This window comes from Erinaceus europaeus, chromosome 1 (genome assembly GCF_950295315.1).
Source record: "Erinaceus europaeus chromosome 1, mEriEur2.1, whole genome shotgun sequence".
Classification (NCBI taxonomy): Eukaryota; Metazoa; Chordata; class Mammalia; order Eulipotyphla; family Erinaceidae; genus Erinaceus; species Erinaceus europaeus.
This window is the reverse complement of record NC_080162.1, coordinates 15,486,431-15,510,229: the sequence shown is the minus strand read 5'-3', so window position 1 is coordinate 15,510,229 and position 23,799 is coordinate 15,486,431. Positions and strand designations below refer to the sequence as shown.

Genomic DNA, 23,799 nt, shown 5'->3' with positions numbered 1-23,799 from the left:
CCAATAGTGTGGGCAGCCAATAGAAGCTAGAAGATGTGAAGCAGGGCTGCAGGTGTCTCTCTGTCTCCTTATCTCCCTATCTACCCCTTCCTCTCAATTTCTGGCTGTCTCTAGCAAATAAATAAAGGTTAAAAAATTAAAAAATATATTAATGAATTGTTTCTATAGGTTAAGCTATATTTAACTTATTAACTTATGAAGTAGAATTAGAATACTAAAATTAGATCATTACTATAAATCATAAATTTACAAGATAATTCAGTAACAAAGATTTGAGTACTGCATTATGGAAATAAACAACACAAATCTTTGTTGTTTTTAAGTCTTTCAGCGCTTGTGAAGCATTGCCCTTGTAGGTGGGGAGTGGGTTCTTGCACCATCGCCTAGCCCCCTTAGTGTGTGCTTTATGTATAAAAGTTGACAGAAACTTTGTATCCATTGAATCTACTAACAAAAAAGGAAGGTTTTGAGGGGGCAGGCAGTGGTGCACCTGGTTAAGCACACACGTTACAGTGAGCAAGGACCCGGATTCAAGCCCCTGGACGTCACCTGTAGGGAGAAAGCTTTGTGAGTAGTGAAGCAGGGCTGCAGGTGCCTCTCTGTCTATTTCCCTCACTATCTCCCCCTCCCCTCTCAATCTCTATCTGTTTCTACCTAATAATAAATAAAGATAAAAATAAATAATGGTTTCATATTTCCCATGTTTTGAGGTTTTCATTTTAATTTTATAATTATTTGTTTTTTAAATTTTATTTCACAAAAGTTTTTGACTTATTGGAAATAAAACAGCTGATTTTCCCCCACAGGTAGCTTGAGAAGTGTTAGTAACAGATGACAGATACTGATTCTTGCTGGGCTAGCATTGCTGGAGAGAGAGACTCTGGAACTTGTGGCTGAGTGGGAACACAATGCAATGCCTTTATTGATCAGAGACAATGCCTTTATATCTTTTGAAACTGAAGTGGCAGGTCAGAAAAGGAAATGGGTAGGAGAGGGGCTGGAGAGAAGAGCGTGAAGGTAGCAAGCTTCCATAGCAGCTGCTGTGAAGGTTCTAACCAGTGGGGATTAAACCAATACCCTGCAGGCGGGGCGGGTCTCAGGCAAAACAATGATTATGTAAATAGACCACAGCATCAAGCAATGCCGGGGACATGGCATAATGACCAACAGATTCTAAAACTAACACATGCAAGTATAAGACAGTACTTGAAGACACATCACTTCAAATTATATATACATATGACAGTACTTGAAAACACACCACTTCAAATTATATATACATATGACAGTACTTGAAGACACATCACTTCAGGTTATTTGTAAAATGGCTTGAAGTTACTACGCTTTAGTTCTATCTCTTAAGACTATCTCATCTCATTATTCCTAGAGCCACAATATGTATATATAAGATAGAAATATTTCAGACCTCAACGAAGTGACTTCTTTACCTCTAAAACTAATTATCTTTATCTCTACAACTAACTAAATATGTTCTATTATCCCAACTGATGTGTATATACTTCACTTCAAGAGCTAGCTCTATATGAAAAAGAAAATTGACTATAACAGTTCGATAACATAGGTTAGTTATAAAAGTGTAAAAGTTTATAAAAAGATCTTACCTATGAACCCCCCCTCCCCCAATAAACCCTTAAAACAAGTTAATCACCATCTGGTCAGTGATCGTTTGGTAAATTGGATTCTAAGGTTGGCAAATGCTAGAAGAAGGTTGTCATCCAAGATCTCTTACAGACAGTCATAATGTATACCCCCAAATAATTGAAAACAGGTACTGCAAGAAGTCTTTACTGTCGTATGCTTTACATTGGTTTGTTCTAGCCCTCCCCCACCAAGAGAACTAGATCAGTCCAGTTAGTTTCGCGGGCCTGCTTGGCCCCTCCCCGAAGGAACCCTGCGAGAGTTCCACAGTTAAAGAGTTTCAGAGTTCCAGAGTTGGAGGGTTCCTGAGTTGGAGAGTAAGAGGGAGTGCTTGTGCCGCCGCAAAGAGACAGCAGAGTTCTGTTTGGTGATTAGTTTGTCTTAGTTTATGAATTGTTGTTCCTGAATAAAGAAATACAGCTTCCCTGCCCAGCCGTTGTCTCCGCGTCTCTGTTACCCGCCTGTGAAGCTAGCCGGCCCAGCAAGAGCCGCCGAATTTTTAACAACACTTCACAGATAAATGTTTATAGCAATACTAAGCAAGAGGAAAAAAACACTTCATATGGCTATCAATGGACAGGTGGACTGATATCTATAAAGTGATATATATTTACAAAGTAAAATATTACTCAGTTCAAAAAGGGAATACTAATACATATTACAGTATTAGGTGGATCTTGAAAACTATACTATGTGAAAAAAGTCAGACATGAAAGGTAGTACTCTATGATTCCATTTATAAGAAATATCTAACCTAGATAAATTCATATAAACTGAATGAAAAATGGTGGTAATCAGGGTTTGGGGCAAAGAAACCAGGGGAGTACCTGTTTATTGTGTACTAGTTTTATTCTATGGTGGTAAAATATTCTGGAATTAGATAGCACAATATACATTCACTTTGAAATGGTTAATTGTAATAGAAATGATTATTAACTTTATTAAAAAGACACATAATTATTGGTGTGCAATTATTTCAGTACTGCTTACCACTGCTGACTAATGACCAATAAAATGTAGTTTTTGATAGTCTCTGGAAATTCACTCTGTCACATTTAGTGAACAGACTAACAGCATCTACAGCTGGGGAGGCCATTTCACAACTCAGCAACACTGATAAAATTAGGAATAAGGAGAACTTCTAGAAATGAGTAAAACATCAGACAGTTAGTAGATACAAAACAAAACAGAAAAGCTAAGAAATGGAAAAGGGGGAAATGAAAGTTAGAGGAGTCCTTGAGGAATGAAGTGGAAATGATTACAACCACCATGCAGTCTGACGCAAGAAGAAAAACGGTGAGTAGTGGTGAAGTATCTGTATATTTAAATCTGTTAGAAAGTGACAAAATGGTCTATGAAGAAGGAAAGGTTTGGGGACCAGACTACTCTACTTCAGTGCATCTATTAATGTACAAAGCAGACAGACAGACAACCTCTCAAGTTCTTATACTGAAGTTATAATGTAAATGAACAAAAAATGTTCAGTTACTCATTGGGGATTCATACATTCATTTAAATGCTAATTGACAGTGAGCAGTTTTGGAAGCTTCACTTTGGAATTGTATTCAAAAATGGCTTTTTGGGGCTGGGTGGTGGTGCACCTGGTTGAGCACACATGCTACGGTAAACAAGGGCCTGGGTTCAAGCCCTGGGTCCTCACCTGCAGGGGGAAAGCTTTGCGAGGGGTGAAGCACGTCTGCAGGTGTCTCTCTGTCTCTCTCCCTCTCTATCTCCCCTCCTCCTCTCAATTTCTGGCTACCTCTATCCAATAAATAAATAAAGATGATAAAATTAAAAAAAAAAACAATTTCAGAAAAAGTGGCTTTTTCTAAATGGCTAATTTCCAGGTTGGTAGAGAGTGTATTAGGCTGACAATTATCGTGAGGAAATAAAAACATGTACATATACATGCGGCAACACAGCCTTGTAAGTCGCCATTCCTCCCTAGTGAAGTGATCTAATTAAAGCAAAACATCATGACAGCTGTTTCTAAAAATTTTTCCTGGTCTTGTATAGAGTGGATACTTTAAAGCTAGTATTAGCCATATGTAAAAACTATACTTACATATTCCTTCACGTTTTTTGTTTTCACAGCTTTGTAGGAATAATATGCAGGGTAAAGCATTCCAAACAGCAACCTAAAAGTAAAAAGTAGGAGAAACCCAATCATGAAAATGTCACTTAACAGAAAAGTACAAACATGGAAAACTCCTGATGGTTTAAGCTTGCATGAGTTTAAAATTGTGTATATAGGGAGTCGGGTGGTAGCACAGTGGATTAAGCACAGGTGGTACAAAGCCCAAGGACCAGTGTGAGGATCCCAGTTCAAGCCCCCAGCTCCCTACCTGCAGGGGAGTAGTTTCTTTCACAAGCGTGAAGCAGGTCTGCAGGTGTCTATCTTTCTTTCCCCCTCTCTGTCTTCCCCTCCCCTCTCCATTTCTCTCTGTCCTATCCAACAACGATGACATCAATAACAACAACAATAATAACTACAACTAAAACAATAAGGGCAACAAAAGGGAATAAAAAATATTTTTTAAAAATTGTGTTCATGTGAAGTGAAATAAGTCAGAAACAGAAGGATGAATATAGGATGATCTCACTCTCAGGCAGAAGTTGAAAAACAAGATCAGAAGAGAAAACACAAGTAGAACCTGAACTGGAATTGGCATATTGCACCAAAGTAAAAGACTCTGTGGTGGGTGGGTGGGGCGGGGGGAGAGTACAGGTCCAAAAAGGATGACAGAGGACCTAGTGGGAGTTGTATTGTTATATGGAAAACTGGGGAATGTTATGCATGTATAAACTATTGTATTTACTTTTGAATGTAAAACATTAATTCCCCAATAAAGAAATAAAAAAAAATGTGTATATAATTTACTCAGAGAAGCAAATTAAACTATGTTTTTTTTGTTTACAGAAAGAAAATCTCAGTATTTTTAAGTTTTATAAAGCAAACTTCTACTTTAAGTCAGTCATTTAAGGTCCTTGTCACAGGGGTTTGGTGGTGATGCACACACAGTTCACCCAGAAGAGTGGACACATTACCATGATTGACAAGAAGTTGGTTCAAGCTTCCTGTCCCCACCTGTAGGGAGAAACTTCACAAGTGATCCTGTAGGTGTCTCTCTGTATCTCCTGCTCCACCCCCCCTTTACCTGATTTTTTATTATCTTTTTTTAAATTTTGTATTTATCGGATAAACAAAGCCAGAAGTCAAGAGGAAGGGGGAAACAGAGAGGGAAAGAGATAGAGACACACCTGCAGTCCTGCTTCACCACTTGCAAAGCTTTCCCTCTGCAGGTAGGGACGTAGGGACTGGGGGCTTGAACCTGGGTCCTTGAGCATTGTAACATGTACACTCAACCACCCAGCCCCTATATCTCCTCCTCTCTATCACCACTTCCCTCTCAATGTTTCTCTGTGCCATCAATAAAAGAAATAAAGAAAGAAAGAAAATAAAAGGGAAAAAACTGCCACCAGGACCAGTGGGCCTGTTATGCAGGCACTGAGCTACAGTAGTTCATAACGTTGGTGGCAAACGAATAAATGTACTCTGTTGTCATCACAAAAAACTACATTCATTGAGAAACATTAGAGAATATATATACATATATCACCAAAAATAAAGTGAAACTCATTGACAAGACTACCACAAGTACTTCTGGCCAAAGTGGAAGCAGACTAGACGGTCCAACTTCCTAGTGCTTCCACTACCACAAAACATACAACATGGAAAAAACTGCAGAGAAATGAGTTTGAAGCTCAGATAAATTAACAGAAGAAAAAGTTCAGAATCCAGGTTGTGAGGATAGAGGATTTTTTCACAACCAAGGTAACAGTTTGTTCTATGCTTAGTTCCACAACACCAGGCCAGATTCTAGATTCTGCATCCATGAGCCTTAGTGGGTTCTCAGCATTGCCGCCTACTCAACCCAGCTGACTGCTTCTGCCATCCCACCTTGTCAGCAGAAAAAGGGAGACAGAAGCTATAAGCCACATGACAATTGTAGGCAGTTGAAATGGTCTAGGAAACTACCTACAATGATGGATAAAGGTAGCAGCTTGAAGAAAAACCCAAATTCAACAGAGCTATGTGGACCTGAGTGGTGTTGTTTTAAAAACAGTAATAATACTTTTAGATTTCCTTTTTGTTTTAAAAATCCACTTTTGGCAGCCCAGCAGGTGGCACAACCAATATGGCGGGAGACTTTCAAGCATGAGGACTTAAGTTCAGTCCTCAGCATCACATGTGCCAGAGTGATGTTCTGGTATCTCTCTCTCTCTCTCATAAAAAAGTCTTAAAAATTCCCTTTTGTTTAACTTTCAGGTTTTTGCTATTGCACATAGCACAAGAGAAAGCATTTCTTATGTATACTGATATTCATTTTCTGGTAGCTATGTTGTTGCATCAGAAAACACAAACATTTTTATCTGTTATCAAAATACCATCTAGAGATTCCTACACACTGTCAATCATAAGAAATATCATTTAAAAAAAACACTCAAACACAAACAATATTTGGTAGCTAAAAGAAAAGGAAACTAGTAATCTTATAGATTTTGAAATATATTTTATTTGGTAATAAGATAGAGGGGAGAGGGTCAGAGAATCACTCTGGTATAGATAATATGGAGGGGGGGGGTCGAGCAGTAGCGCAGCGGGTTAAGCCCACATGGCCTGAAGCAGAAGAACCGGCATAAGGATCCCAATTCGAGCCCCCGGCTCCCCACCTGCAGGGAGTTCACTTCACAGGCGGTTACGCAGGTCTGCAGGTGTCTGTCTTTCTCTCCCCCTCTCTGTCTTCCCCTCCTCTCTCCATTTTTTTCTGTCCTATCCAACAATGACGACATCAACAACAATAGCTACAACAACAATAATAAAAACAACAAGGGCAACAAAAAGGAAATAAATATTAAAAAAGAGAGAGAGAATATCAGCGGTCAAATGTGGAACCTCACACTTTCAAGTTCAATGTTGTATTTATTGTGCCAACTTGCAGGCCGCTCCCATTGGTGTTTTCATAGTCATTTCTGAGAACCAGTAATTCCCCCCCCCAAATATTTAGTCTTTTTGATGCACCTTTAAACCATTTTTCTTGAGGGGGGCTTTATTTTGAAATGTAATCCAAAAATAAAATTAATAAACTGAGTTCACTTTAGAATTTGGACGCAATCATTGTATTTGGCCTTCTAAAATTCCACATAATCTAGCACCGTGAGAAGTAAATACAACACAAGATTCTATTGCAAGATTGTATTTCTATGACTGGATGGTTCTTTGACCTGGCCCCCCCTCCATTAACAACAGTCATCCAACCCGTAACCCACTCCTGTTGATTTTTCCTTGGTCAGAGTCCACACATTTATCTTCCTCTTTCATTCAAACCAATGGCCAAGGATACATTTAGGCTCATGTTGGTTCACCTCATTTACTGAAGTAGCTAGTTTCCTAACACATGCCTCTCTCTGCTTTTGCTGTCAGATCCTATCTTCCTAATCTAACCCGAGCTCTGCTTTGTCTAAAGACCTCAATAGCTGGACTCTTCAGCCTTTAACTGACCAGCCTCTCCCCCCAACCCCATATGGTCTCATCAGAAAGAACACTGCCTTCTTACAAGCCATCTGCTCTAACATGGCTTCTTCAGAATGCCTTTTGTATTTCTACTTTGATCAGAGAGCATATGCTTCTTGTTTCCAACGCCTAGATCCTTCCTCTCTCTTCCTCTCCTTTCTTTTGTTCCTGCTTAATTCCTCTTTATCAAGATGCAACCCTCTCTCATGCATACATTTTAAAATTAATTTTATTTTGAATTTTGGAATTTTTAGAAAGACATGTCATTTTGCATTTAGGACATTCTATTTTAAACTGTTTGATGTAGTTTTTATAATGTATGTGACTAGCTTCCAAAATAGATCATTTTCTCACATTCAGTAAGAATTTGCTGCTAGTTGATACTATACAAATGGTGCTCAGTCTTTAATTTTTAACTTTGGTGTTGAATATAATCAGTAAATCAAATAAGGTCTCTAATACCTCTCCCTCTCTCTCTCTTTTCTTTAATATATGCAGTTCCAGGGACTCACACTTACGTGTGTGTTGTCACTGCTGAGTGACTTCCGCAGGTCACAGTTCTTTATTGTTTGTAGAGTTCATCATTCTCTTTTAAAAGATTTTCTTTATTTTCTCATCATTAGATGAGAAAGAAAGGAGGAGAGAGAAAGAATCAGATCTCACTCTGGTACATGTGCTGCTGGGGATCAAACACAAGACCTCATGCTTGAGAGTCCAATGCTTTATCCAATGCACCACCTCCCGGACCATGAGTGCACTATTCATTATTTTTAGAGAGGAGAGAGGGAAAGACACCCCAGCATTGCTCCGCCATGCACAGAGCTCTCCCATGTCCGTCCGTGGTGTCTTCATATAATGAATTGGCTTAAACCTACAGTCCCACACACTGCAAGACCCGCACTCTATCTGGTCAGCTATCTCCTGGCCCCCAACACTTCTTAGAAGAGTAGAAAACAATGATGTATTTTGTGTGCAACACGGGAAAAGCAAACATCTTTGTGGGTACTAAAACTACTTTTAAGGACCACCACTATTAGTAATATATTTTATTACTACTCCAATGTGAGTATTACTTAATAATTTACAACTAGCACATGTAATTTTTCATGTGGGTTTTACTGGTTTACTTTAATATTGGATCTTACTATAGATCTTTGCAACTTGGGAGGTTGGGCAGAAAGCCAAAGTATGGGAACTGTGCATAAGAACAAACAAAGCTTATTTTAGAAGGCCACCTACAAGATAAACTCAGGGCTCATAAAGAGAGCATTTGCTACCCCAAAACTCACTTATAAATTTGGATATTGTTTCAGTTACAAGAGGCAAGAAGAAACAGTCATTCATTTCCTCTTAGTCCTTCCTAGAGAATTTTGCTAAAACCCTCATGATACCCTTTCCTCTCAGAAGGTAAAGTTGCCTAGATGAACATGTGTTATGCTGAAAACCTTACAGTATTTAAAAAACGAAAGAATAAGCAGACAATAGTGGTAACAGCTTCTATGCGACTATTATCACACTTGGAAAATACTTTGAATCTATCTATCATCAAAATGGTTTTAGAGAATTATAGTATGTTCAAAGGTAAGTCTCAGAAGCACTGGTAAGAATGCTCTCAATACTAGAAGTAATATAATCAAAGCACAAAAGTTAGCATCCTAAGAAAAAAAAATTGATAAAACTTCTTTTACCGATAAGTTCCTAAAACCAATTTATGTAGAATTTTTGAAGGTGTAGACAAGTTTGAAAAAGGCAATAAAAATAGGGGCCAGGTGGTGGCGCACCTGATTGAGTGCACATGTTACAATGCGCAAGGACCCAGGTTCCAGTCCCCGGTCCCCACCAGCAGGGGGAACGCTTCATGAGTGGTAAAGCAGGGCTGCAGGTGTCTCTCTGTCTCTCTAACATCCCCTTCCTTCTCAATTTCTGGTTGTGTCTATCCAATAAATAAATAAAGATTTAAAAATTCTAAAAATTAAAAAAATAAAAGACAATAAAAACCTCGAGTAAGTTCATTACTGAATGGATATTCCTTCGTTCCTCCCTCCCTCCCTCCCTTCCTTCCTTTTTATTGCTACCAGGGTTGTGGCAGCCTTTTTTTTTCTTTCTCTCTCTCTCTTTCTATTATACTTGATAGGACAGAGAGAAATTGAGGGAGGAGGAGAAGACAGAGAAGGTGAGAGAAAGAAAGACACCTGCAGACCTACTTCACCACTTGTGAAGCGACCCCCCTGCAGGTGGGGAGCCGGGAATAAGTGCACTTAACCGAGTGCATCACCATCAGGCCCCCATGTTTTTCTTTGTGAAAATTCACTTATCAGTCAGAGAGAGAGAGAATCAGAGCATCACTCTGGCACATGTGATGCTGGAGACCAAACTCAGGACCTCATACATAACAGTGTAATAATGCCTCCTCTAATGCACCACCTTCTAGGCAGCTATTTTTCTTTTTTGACAAAGTTTTTTTTACCTACCAGTTTATGTATTTACTATAATTTGAATTAAACTTTTCACAAATTTAATTTATTACTCTCAAATTCTTTGAACACTTTGCAAAAAATACATAAAATGGGGGGTCACGGGGTAGCGCAGCAGGTTAAGCGCACATGGTGTAAAGTGCAAAAGAACCGGCTTAAGGATCCTGGTTCAAGCCCCGGGCTCCCCACCTGCAGGGGCGTCACTTCACAGGCAGTGAAGCAGATCAGCAGGTGTCTATCTTTCTCTCCCCCTCTGCGTCTTCCCCTCCTCTCTCCATTTCTCTCTGCCCTATCCAACACATTACCCCTGGTGAAGACCCGGATTCCGCCCATCCCCACCTGCAGAGCGAAAGCTTCAGGACTGGTGGAGAGCTGCGGCAGGTCTCTCTGCTTCCCTCTCCCTGCCCCCACTCTTACCATCTCTCTCTCTCTGTCTCTATGGAGGGAAATATGGCTACCAGGAGTGGCGGAGTTGAGTTATTGTGCCCCAGCAGTACGTCTAGTGACAAAACAAACAACAAATACAAAAAGCAACTAATGAAAAGCTAACTTACATTAGACAAATTTTAGTGCACTAATTCCAAGAGTTCAAACTTCTTTTTTTTTTTTTTAATGGGAATTGAATAGTTTCTCTCATCTCCAGTTTAACTTTATTGAGAAAAAAATTGATGTACAAGTTTTCCGTTGTCACAGGAATACGTTTCTACACGGGAAATTCATATTGTGACATGAAAATAATATTCATAAAGCATTCTTTTTATTTGACTTAATGGCTTTACTAGTATTTTAAATACTCACTTGTTTTAGGGCATATATCAAATAACTTGATATGTAAACTACATTAGAAAATAATATAAATTTTTGCTTCCTACTTCTCAATTATTGGTGAAACTCTCTACTTATTTTCATCTTTTCCTTCTCGCTCAATATACCCAATAGGGAGAAACACTTTACTATAAAACTTACTTTTAAAAATTTTTTATAGTTATTTATTTTTCTCTTTTGTTGCCCTTGTTTGTTTTTTATTGTTGTTGTAGTTATTATTGTTGTTATTGATGTCATCGTTGTTAGATAGGACAGAGAGAAATGGAATGGAGAGAGAAGGAGAAGACAGAGAGGGGGAGAGAAAGATAAGACACCTGCAGACCTGCTTCACCGCAGGTGGGGATCCTTAGACAGGTGGTTGCGCTATGCACCACGTGCATTTAACCTGCTGAGCTACCGCCCAACTCCCCACTGTTTCTCTTTCCCTATCACACATTCCCCTCTCAATTTCCTTTTGTCCTATCAATTAATTAAAATAATTAAAATTATCCCTTTTACCCATGATAAATATAGATTATCTTCATATACTTATCACTTAATTTTGAAAACTATTAAGTGACCCATTCTATTATTATTATTATTACTATTACTACGTGACCCATTCTTAGTACTTTGGTATATCCTGCCCCATTTGTTCTATACTGTAGCTTAAAAAATTATCTTAAAACATATCACACTTAAAGATATTGTTTAAAACATTTCACACCATAATCAGGATATAACTGAAGCACGAATGATAGCTTAGTGCATGTAGATTTTTGTCCTGCCCCTCCATGAAATATCACTCCATGAACATTTATTCATTTAGAATATTTTAAAATATTCTATACGAACATTTGTCAACCACAAAGTATAACATTCTTTAATATGGAATTAAAGTCATTCAAATCCTACCCTATATGTCTACTTTTTAAAAAAAAAAAATTCAGCAACAAATGCTGGAGAGGATGTGGGGACAGAGGAACCCTTTTACATTGCTGGTGGGAATATAAATTGGTACAGCCTCTGTGGAGAGTAGTCTGGAAAAATCTCAGAAGGCTAGACATGGACCTTCCATATGATCCAGTAATTCCTCTCCTGGGCTTATACCCCAAGGACTCCATAACACCCAACCAAAAAGAGGTGTGTACTCCTATGTTCATAGCAGCACAATTCATAATAGCTAAAGCCTGGAAGCAACCCAGGTGCCCAACAACAGATGAGTGGCTGAGAAAGCTGTGGTATATATACACAATGGAATACTATGCAGCTATCAAAATCAATGAACCCACCTTCTCTGACCCATCTTGGACAGAGCTAGAAGGAATTATGTTAAGTGAACTAAGTCAGAAAGATAAAGATGAGTATGGGATGATCCCACTCATCAACAGAAGCTGACTAAGAAGATCTGAAAGGGAAACTAAAAGCAGGACCTGATCAAATTTTAAGTAGGGCACCAAAGTAAAAACCCAGTGGTGAGGGGTAGGCATGTAGCTTCCTGGGCCAGTGGGGGGTGGGAGTGGGCGGGAGGGATGGGTCACAGTCCTTTGGTGGTGGGAATGGTGTTTATGTACACTCCTAGCAAAATGTAGTCATATAAATCAGTAGTTAATTAATATGAGAGGGGGAAAATCAATTGTATGTCTCAAAGTTTCTCAAAACACAAACTGAATCTTTTTAATATATAGGCTGTGTATTTGATATGCGGACTCTCTCAAAAGCCTAGACCAAGTAGATTAGAAGCATCCAATAGCACAGCTATATACAAGATACTAGATACTGTACAGCAAACCATAACAAAGGGACTTTTCAAAGTTAACCCAATTACCAAATAATGTGATGATAACATTAACTATCGATTGTCTTTTTGAACCCTAAGAAAGCAGGAACCTCATATCTCCACTATAGCGCCCCTACTTCCCCCAGTCCTGGAACCCTTGGATAGGGCCCACTTTCCCGTATGCATCTCCCAATCCAAACCAAATAATATTGCATCCGCCGATCACAACCTAACCAGCGCAACGATTGCCACTCAACATGCTTCAGCTCAGACTGTGTCCAGAGACTTCACGTGTGGAATGACAACCCTTCAGCTTCATTACTCGGGTGAGACCTTTCCTTTTATAGTACACTCTAATTTCATCTCAGGTAGTTCACTTTCTAACAAAGTCCCATAACCTAGATATACACCAGTTTCTGTGAGAGAGAGCTTATGTGCACACGTATCCATAAACTACTGCAAAATATATACCTGAAAGCAGAAGTACACTAGAGTTTGCAGTGAGTACCTCCCTAACACTTCCTCTCCACTATTCCAAGCTTGGGATCCATGATTGCTCAACAAATTGTTTGGCTTCGTATGTTAACTCTCTTTTCAATCACCAGGTTCCAGATGCCACCAGGATGCTGGCCAGGCTTCCCTGGATTGAAGACCCCACCAATGTGTCCTGGAGCTCAGCTTCCCCAGAGACACACCCTACTAGGGAAAGAGAGAGGCAGACTGTGAGTATGGACCGACCAGTCAACGCCCATGTTCAGCGGGGAAGCAATTACAGAAGCCAGACCTTCTGCCTTCTGCAACCCTCAATGACCCTGGGTCCATGCTCCCAGAGGGCTAGAGAATGGGAAAGCTATCATGGGAGGGGGTGGGTTATGGAGATTGGGTGGTGGGAATTGTGTGAGTTGTACCCCTCCTACCTTATGTTTTTGTTAATTAATCCTTTCTTAAATAAAAAATTTTAAAAAAATTAATATTTGCCCTTTTGTTGCCCTTGTTTTTTTATTGTTCTTATAGTTATTGTTGTTATTGATGTTGTTGTTGTTGGAAAGGACAGAGAAATGGAGAAAGGAGTGGAAGACAGAGAGGGGGAAAGAAAGACACCCACAGACCTGCTTCACCCATTGTGAAGCGACTCCCCTGCAGGTAGGGAGCCGGGGGCTCAAACCGGGATCCTTAAGCCCGTCCTTGTGCTTCGTGCCATGTGCGCTTAACCCGCTGCGCCACTGCCCAGCACTCCCATGTCTACTATTTTAACTAACACTATGAGAAGCATTCTTTCCCTAGTAACTACTAATAACAGCAATTACTAATTACTAGTGATAGAAATGATTTATCAACACCTTATCTTCTGTCTTTATTCTAGTTTAAACTTAAACCTCTTTTGCGATCAGAGAGATCCACACAGTACAGCCTGGCAAAAGGAAGACAAGCTTGCAGATATCTGCTGCTTTGCCATCCATGTGATCAAGACAGCTAGCTATTGCTAGTCACTCACTGCATTCTTTTCTGATGCTCCTTGTCTTGGAATCATTGTCAGCACAGCACCATAAGCTCATATCAACAATTTAAGGTGCTGAGTAGACTTGTTTGTCGCTATTGCTGTAAATCATTATCCCTATGGTGCTGCCATTTCAAATTTGGATCAAGCTTCCTAAACTATTACAACTCTTCCTCTGGGACAGCTTCTTTAAAAATATTATTTATTTATCTACTTATTTGTTTGCATTTTGGATAGAGACAGAGAGAAATTGAGAAGGGGAGTGGGAAAAGTGGAAAGAGTGAGAGACACCTGCACACCTGCTTCACCATTCATCAATCTTCCCTCCTGCAGGTGGGCTGGAACCTGGGTCCTTGTTCACTGTAATGTGTGTGCTCAACCAGTTGCACCACCACCCAGCCCAGAGTTACTTTTTTTTTTAATTTTTAAAAATATATTTATTTATTTTCCCTTTTGTTGCCCTTGCTGTTTTTTATTGTAGTTGTTATTATTGTTGTTTTGATGTCATTGTTGTCAGATAGGCCAGAGAGAAATGGAGAGAAGAGAGGAAGGCAGAGAGGGGAGAGAAGGATAGACACCTGCAGACCTCCTTCACCGCTTGTGAAGTGACTCCCCACTGCAGGGCTTTCTAACCAAAACACTATCAACTGCAGGTGGGGAGCCGAGGGGGGTGGGGGGTGGGGGGACGGACTTGAACTGGGATCCCTGGGCTGGTCCTTACACTTCACGCCATATGTGCTTAACCCCCGACTCCCCAGAGTTGCTTTTTAATATTACATTCTTCCTTTTCCTTGAAGTATAATGAGAAAGTGATATATCAAATCTACAATGGTCAATATAATAAATACTAGAGAAATGGTGTTTAGGTAATTATTCATTATATTAGTCAGTAGCCCACCAGTGGGTTTCTAGAAATCACATTCCTGACAGAGCCTTTTCTTAATCTCATTACTGTCTTTGTCATTCACACGTTTAAGACACAGATTAGTTGACAATACAATATGGTAGGTAGAAAAGGGGCTGGCTGGTGGCATACCAGTTGAGTGCACATGTTATAATAAGCAAGGATCCAGGTTCAAGCCCCAAGTCCCCACCTGCAGGGGAAAAGCTTCACAACTGACAAAGCAGTGTCTCTCTCCCTTTCTATGTCCCCCTTTCCTCTCAATTTCTCTCTGTCCCTATAAACAAGAATATATAAATACATATCTCACACACACAAAATAAAAACAATAAGGTAGAAAATTCAAAGTGACACTCTTCTCTCAGATTGAAATTTTCCATGTGTGAGATATATTCTGGATATCAATACATTGGAATGCTGAGATTTCTTTGAGAAAATGTTTTTCCATGTGATAAGAACAACATTATTCTTTTTTACTGTCCCTATGGATTTCAAGAATTAAATCCCGCAGGTGGCGCAAAGCACAAGGACCGGCATAAGGATCCCGGTTCGAACCCCGGCTCCCCACCTGCAGTGGTGAAGCAGGCCTGCAGGTGTCTATCTTTCTCTCCTCCTCTCTGTCTTCCCCTCCTCTCTCCATTTTCTCTCTGTCCTATCCAACAACGACAACAACAATAATAACTACAACAATAAAAAAACAAGGGCAACAAAAAGGGAATAAATAAATAAAATAAATATTTTTAAAAATCCATAAGAGAAGCATAGTTCTATTTACCAGATGTTGTTTTTATATTGCTTTTGGTCTAACCTCAGCCTTATTTTTCTCTTTATTAACATATGAATGCGGTTAAAGCATTTTCCAGTCACCTGAAAGCATGTAACAAACAGTAAAGGTGTGGCAGTCATTGCAATTCAGCACAAGATCCAGACCTGTGTCATCACAGAGAATGAGGAAAATTTTTTTTAGCTTGGCTGGTTGTGACTGGGAACCACCAGTAGTTTTCCAAGTATCCACACATCCATAGAGCCTTTTTATTCAAACCATAGCTCTTTTATTCAGAAGCTTAACACAAACAATAGAAAAAGGTAGACAACGCAAAGTAAAATTATTCTCTCACATTGAAACAACCTGCTTTCTCAAAGATAAGCATGGAAATAGTTTCTTGAGCATCTCACAGCTAAATGAAGTCAGTATATAAAACACAAGAGAAAGAACAACAGAAGATACCAATATATATATCCATCATTTCTTAATTATTTGACTCCATTTCATTGGACTCTTGAAGCTGTTTACATCTATTCTATCTCCATGGTGGAAATACCAACTGTGTTTCTCAACTGTGTGACCTCATATCAGCAGTTTGAAATAGGCTATTGTGGGGGAATATTTACATCATGGACATTAGCAAATGATATGATTCAGTATCCTCTCACCCAGTTGTTTAACATTCCTAGCATACCACTGCCTACATGTGTTTTATTCAAAGGAAACTATGATATATTGGTATCAGGAGGGCAATAGAACACTATTAGTAGAGAAAATTCGCAGAAATTAGTGACATAAAAGACACGCTACTCTAGCAGACACGTTCAGAAAGAGCCTCATGCAAAATAATGTAAAAAAATTAATAAAAAATAAAGAATGTATAGGAGCAAGTTTCCTTTCTGCCCTTCCTAACAATTCATTTCATTCTGTTGGAATATTAAGTCTCTAATATGAGCACAGACTATACTGATTTTCAGGAGAATCAGAATTTTAAATACTAAGGAATCCTAGAAACAGTTTTATTTGTAACAGTCACTTTCTGACTTTTTCTAAGTAGTCTCTTTTTTGTCTCCATAGGAAATCTTTCAAGAGCCATAGTAAATAAGAAACAGCGCAATTAAGTTGTCAACTTAATTGTATTGATTACAGAATCCTCTCATGAATGCTAACCCCCTGAGAACTATTTGAAAAGCATCTTCTATAAAAAGGGACAGTAGCTCCCAAGCCTGCCTTTATGACCCAATTAACTGGAAATGAGACTCTTTGGAGGTAGGGTTCAAGAGTTTGAATTTTAAAATTCTGCACCATCAACAAACTATGATGTGACAATATTATACTGACTTTGGCTTTGGATTAAAATTGATCATGACTAAGCAATATGCTATTAGTATGGCAAGGTTGTTTCTGCTCAACTGGATTTTCACAAACCATGAAAATAAATATGGATTATCTTGACTTTGCCAAATGTTATCCTTTACTTAGACACTGGAAAAAAAAACAAACCTAAATAAATGTAAGGGACCATCAGGGAAAAAAATGAGTCATAGTTAATCATAATAATAAAATTATTACTGGACAGTGATTACAACTGGTGCAAGGTCTAGTGATAGTCAATGTACCTTTTGTATATTATATTATTATTATTATTTTGCCTCCAGGGTTATTGCTGGGGCTTGGTGCGGGCACTATGAATTCACTGCTTCTTCTTCTAGCGTTTGCCCTTCTTCCGTAGCCTGTCAACAGCGTCAGATTGAGCTGTTGACGGCCATTTAACATTTTTAACTGGATAGGACAGAGAGAAATTGAGAGGGCAGGAGAAGAGGAACAGAGATACACCTGCAGACCTACTTCACTACTCATGAAGCAACCCCCCTGCAGGTGGGGAGCCGGGATCCTTGTGCTTCCTACGTGCTCTGTGAGCTTAAGCCGGTGGGTCACCACCTGGCTCCCCGTAGTCTTTCTACATAAAATCATTATATTACTGATCAAAGGGTCTAGCAAGAGGTGGTACATGATAACTGCCAAAATAATCTCTTGTCTTATATAAATTTCAGACCAAAAAAAAAAAAAAAAAAGGAAGGAAGAAAAAAAAGACTTGCAGTTAAGAATCTTAGCATCTAAAGAATTCCCACTGTGTGAACAAAATATTTCACCTGGTTAGAGCACTCGTTTTGTCATGTCCACGACCAGGGCTTAAGTCTGTTTCTCCCTACAGTGGAGGAAGTTTATTTGCTGTGGTATCTTCCCTCCTCCTATCTTGTAATCTCTCTCTCTATCTGTATTTTTCTTTCTTTTTTTTTTTTTAAGATTTTATTTACTTATTAATGAGAAAGATAGTAGGAGAGAGAGAAACAGATACCTCTCTGGTACACGCGCTGCCGGGGATCAAACTCAGGACCTCATGCTTGAGAGTACAATGCTTTATCCACTGCACCACCTCCTGGATCACTCTATCTGTAATCTATGTAAAGAAAGTCAACTCAGAGCAGTTAAGCCTTGGCAACGATGGGGGGAAAAAAGACTCCCTACTTAGTAATGTAACCATTAGATAACTACAAATTTAAAGAAACATAAAAAAAAATCACATGGGGAGGGAGTTGGGCGGTAGTGCAGCAGGTCAAGTACAGATGGCGCAAAGCCCAAGGACCAGAGTAAGGATCCCGGTTCGAGCTCCTGGCTCCACACCTGCAGGGGGGTCCCTTCACAGGCGGTGAAGCAGGTCTGCAGGTGTCTTTCTCTCCCCATCTCCGTCTTCCCCTCCTATCTCCATTTTCTCTCTGTCCTATCCAACAATGATGACATCAATAACAACAATAATAACTACAACAATAAAACAGCAAGAGCAATAAAAGGGAATAAATAAATAAGTCACATGGGGTAAAAAAAAAGTCAGAAACCCTGAGAAAAGTGTAAATACCAAGTTCCTTAACCAAAGATACATGTTTAAAACTGCCAAAGAGAAGAAAAGACAGTAAAAGTTCCTTTGAAAATGTTTCATACGTTTTATTTATAGTTATAAAAAAGCTAATGAAAGTTGGAATTTTCATCTCGTCAGAGCTTGTCTTCTAATTTTACCCCAGAGCTTGTAATTTTTACTTTAAAGGAAAGCTAAAGATAAAACCAGGGGGAAGAGATCAGACTACAGTCGGTCAGACTCATATGTCATCATTCTATTACACTCCTCCGACCACCAGGATCAACTATGTGGTTGACCCAGACCAAAGTGTTCTAAAAGAACGCTGAACTCTATCCAGGGTTTACTACATAACTAAGGGCCAGCTGCCCTTTGAAGCACTCAACTAACCCAAGATCCTGTGGGCTGAGTTTCACATAAGCGCTCTCACAGATAAAAGAAGGTGCTGTTGCCCACGATTTACAGCATTCCTTAGATTTCCAGCAATCGTTTTGCCACTCTGGGTGATACTGTAAATAAGCAAATCAGATGCTGGGCTGGCATTATCTTTCTATTGCCACAGATGATACTAGTAAGATTCAGAGAAATTAAAGATCCTTATGAGTGATAAACTCTGAAGTGTTGAAGTCAAAACAAACCAAAAAAAAAAAAATCATTTCTAATTTCAAGGTTTATGTTCTTCCCTCTACATCAGAAAAAAAAAAAGGAAGAAAGAAAAAGAAAACATTCACCACCAAAACTTTGTACATATTGTAGCAGACATATTCTCAGTGTTAGTAGCTGAATGAAGTCAACATTCAGGTGTTTCTCTAACTGTAATTGTGACCCACCATCACACGACTGTCATGTATATAATCCCATTTTTTTTCATTAGATACAAAATCTTCATAGTGGAACATTCACATCTGTAGTAAACATTCAAGTACTCTCCAGTTCCCATCAAACTGGTTAGGTAGCTATAGCTGACCGAATTCAGAATTACTCATCTCACAAGGAACAACTCTTGACTCCTGAGTAACTCTCAATTCAGAGAACTTACTTAGCTCCATAATCATAGGACATTATAAAATTCAAACTTAATTCCATGAACATTAAAAGAAGATGAGTTCAGGAGGTCGGACAGTAGCTCAGCAGGTTAAGCGCAGGTGGCACAAAGTGCAAGGAGCGGCATAAAAATCCTGGTTCGAGCCCTTGGCTCCCCACCTGCAGGGAAGTCGCTTCACAAGCGGTGAAGCAGGTCTGCAGGTGTCTGTCTTTCTCTCTCCCTCTCTGTCTTCCCCATCTCTCTCCATTTCTCTGTCCTATCCAACAACAACGACATCAATAACCACAACAATGTTAAAACAAGGGAAAACAAATCAATATTAAATATTTAAAAAATTTTAAAAATAAACTGTCCTTCAAATACATGTCTCCACACTAATAAAAATGATGAGCATCTGGAGAAAATGGGGAAAGCGTTTATCCCATTGAGCACAGGACATGTGTGACTGAGGGTTCAGGCTTCTTTGCTAGCATCACTCTATGTCAGAGCTGATCAGTACTCTGGTCTGACTTTCTGTCTCTCTCATAAAACAAGTAAAAATCTTGCAACTTGAGAGGTGGCACAATGGATAATGTGTGAGGTTCTGAGTTTGATCCCCAGTGTTGAATGTACTAGAATGATACCCTGGTTTTCTCTCCACCTCATAAATAAATATATAAGTAAGCAATGCTTTTTTTATAAGACTTCACCCAATCTAATGATAATTTAACATGTTGCTTTACAATAATCTTTGTGGTTTTTTAAAATATTTATTTATTTTCCCTTTTGTTGCCCTTATTTTGTTGTTGTTGTTGTAGATGTCGTTGTTGTTGGATAGGGCAGAGAGAAATGGAGAGAGGAGGGGAAGACAGAGATGGGGAGAGAAAGAGACACCTGCAGACCTGCTTCACTGCCTGGGAAGTGACCCCCCTGCAGGTGGGGAGCGGGAGCTCGAATCTGGATCCTTACACTGGTCCTTGCACTTTGCGCCACATGCAATAATCTTTGTTTTTATATTTATTTACTTATGATAGAGAAGAGGAGATGAAGGAGGAGGAGGAGGAGGAAACTATAACATCACTTTGGCACAGGCGATATCTGGGCTAGAACTCGAGGCCTCATGTTTGAGAATCCAACGCGTTATCCACTTCACCACCTCCCAGGCCGCCTAATAATTTTTAATTCCTCTCCATCTGCACATAAACAGATATCACTTATGGTACTATATGCCCAGTGCTATGCTTTTCAGCACTAGGAACACACCAGTGAGTTCACCACTTATTTTAATTCAAAACATATTTGTGCTGATTTGAAAAATCAGTCTAGTCTATTTTCGTATTTCTTAATTTACTTCATTTCATTGTGCAGATCTTTTGTATCACATTCATTGTTTCCAGCTTTGTCAATATTTTCTCATGCAACTCCCTAGAGCTAAAATAATCTCCCTCTTTATGTCTGTTTCTTCTTTTCATAGGCACCTTGCATGTTACTACGGCCTTCCTTTAGACATGGTTGGAAGCTGTAGTCCTTATTTTATCTAACAAACAAAGAATAACAAATTAAATTACAAATAGCAACTAGAACAGAAAACAGTGTAAAAGCACTTAGACTATTCTGTATGTTGTCTTGAAGTAGTCAGATAATTTTTTTTAAAAGTATTTTCTGTGTGCAAGACAATCAAAAGGTAGACACTTCACATTGCCTTTAGCATCCTACCCAAAAGATAAAACAAAAAACCAATTTGGCACAAGAACTACTCTATCTCCTAATTTAATTCTGACATCAGTAATTACAGCCTCAAATCAGCATGCACACTGGCTGGTACTACCAAGCTTCTGTCTCTTGAGATGCATCACTTCAGTGTGCCACCAATGGCAGCTTGGATGACCCTATTCTCATTCTTGAGAAACTGTAATCTCCTGCAAGTCAGACTTTGCTGCTTATGACCCTCTCTGAAAACATACACAAAAGTGATTTTCAAAAAAGGCAATTGATCCATCTGCTGAGAAATTCTTCATTGTGAAGGAGCCACCCTCTGTTATGATTAGAGAAAAATGACAATTAAATGCAATGTACAATCTTTGGCTGGATTCTATGGGGGGGAAAAAACATAGCTATATGTGGCATTAGGGAAAGTTATACAATTTTTATATAAGCTGCATTTCAGCAGTTAATATCTTATTAATATTATATATTCTACATTATATTCTACTTGTAGTTACATATAAAAGAATATCTTTATTTAAGAAGCAGTGATTAAGGCTGAAATATCATGTTTTCAACTTACTTTTTAAAAGGATACTTTAAATTTTACTTTAGAATTTGACTTATAGAAAAACTGTGAATTATGTTCCAGAAGGTGGTGCAGTGGTTAAACTGCTGGACTCCCAAAAATGAAGTACTGAGTTCGATATCCAGCAGCACATGTACCAGAGTGATGTCTGGTTCTTTCTCTGTCCTCCTAGTCCTATCATTAATAGATCCATAAAATATTTAAAAATATATTTCAGAAACTGAAATATAATAGGTAATTAATTCCCATTTACCACAACATACAATGTAGTACATTTGTATGTTGTACTTACAAACATACAAATGTAATAGTATATTACACTTGTAATGTATTACAAGTATATTAAATATTCTAATAATATTCAAATTTGCTTAATTTATAAATTTATATATGCACACTCATATCTCTGTCATCTATCTATCTGTCCATCTATCTATGTTCTAAGACAATATTTGGGATCCCTGTCCACTTATTGTATTATCCTTATTCATTATGTCTTCTAAAGCTTTGCAGAAAGTTTATCAAGGCTTTTTTTTAAAAGATTTTATTTATTTATTAATGAGAAAGATAGGAGGAGAGAGAGAAAGAACCAGACATCATTCTGGTACTCCAGGAGTATCACTGGGGCTTGGTGCCTGCACTACGAATCCACTGTTCCTGGAAGCCATCTTTTCCCCTTTGTTGCCCTTGTTGTTGTTGGGTCAAGTATATTTTAAAATGTCCCTCTGTTGGGATTTTTTGGATGATTCTGGCAATATGAGTGTGGAAGAATGCCACAAATGATATGCCATTTTCATCACACATAAAGGGCATATACTACTATCAACATGATTCATTACTTTGAATATCAATCGGTTATCGTACGATTATAGTAATATATCTGTAACAATCTCACTGTAACTTGTCCACCCTCTTTCCCTACCACCTTCCACTCTGACACAATTCCAGCACCACACTTTCTGGAAGGAAGACACTCTATACTTTATTATTATTATTATTATTTTCTTTCTTTCTCTTCTTTCTCCCCCCCCCTTCTTTCTTTTTTTACCAGAGCACTGCTCAGCTGTGGCTTATAGTGGTGCGGGGGATTGAACATGGGACTTGACAGAGCCTCAGGTATGAGGCTGTTTGCATAACCACTATGCTATCTAGCACCGCCCTATTATTCTTCTTCTTTACCAGATTTCTTTATTTCTTTTAAAATTTCTTTATTGACGGATTAATGTTTACAGTTGACAGTAAAATACAACAGTCTGTACATGGGTAACATTTCCCAGTTTTCCACATAACAATTCAACCCCTACGAGGCCCTATTCTGCCATCATGTTCCAGGACCTAAGCCCTCCCCCCCATCCCCACCCCAGAATCTCACTTTGGTGCAGTACACCAACTCCAGTCCAAGATCTGCTTTGGGTTTTCCCTTCTGAATCTTGCTTTTCAACTTCTGTCTATGAGTGAGATCATCCTATATTCATCCTTCTCTTTCTGATTTATTTCACTTAACATGACTCCTTCAAGCTCCATCTAAGACACTAAGGTGAAGAAGATGAATTCACCATTTTTAATATATATATATATATATATATATATATATATATATATATATATATATATGGCTTTCTCAGCCACTCATCTGTTGTTGGACACCTGGGTTGCTTCCAGGTTTTGGCTATTACAAATTGTGCTGCTATGAACATAGGTATACACAGATCTTCTTGGATGGGTGTTTGGCTCCTTAGGATATATCCCCAGGAGAGGAATTATAGGGTCATGGGGTAGGTCCACTTTTAGCCTTCTGAGAGTTCTCCAGACTGTTCTCCATAGGGGTTGGACCAGTTGACATTCCCACCAGCAGTGCAGCAGGGTTCCTTTGTCCCCACAGCCTCTCCAGCATTTGTTGCTGCTGTCTTTTCTGATGCCTGACATTCTCACAGGGGTGAAGTGGATCTCAGTGTTGTCTTTATGAAGATATTCTATAATTGAGTGGCAAGTTAGGTTCTCTCTTCCTGAGGGTGCAATATCTACATAAATTATTTTAAATTCTTTTCCATGGGAGATTTTTCTATTTCCTCCTTTCACTTATTTTTTCAACTATTATTTGTAACAGTATG

The 23,799-nt window shown here is 38.8% G+C and overlaps 1 protein-coding gene across 2 annotated transcripts in view; it reads right to left on the bottom strand.

The window, feature by feature from the left end:
* REEP3 (receptor accessory protein 3) overlaps nt 1-23,799 on the bottom strand; it is a 142,994-nt gene that overhangs the window by 78,980 nt on the left and 40,215 nt on the right. Inside the window, exon 2 of one of the 2 annotated variants that reach the window (XM_060193132.1) lies at nt 3,725-3,797. In XM_060193132.1, coding sequence (XP_060049115.1) covers nt 3,725-3,797 — 73 coding nt within the window. Of the gene's footprint in view, nt 1-3,724; nt 3,830-23,799 lie in introns of those variants that run through there. The other variant, XM_060193202.1, reaches the window with a different exon arrangement.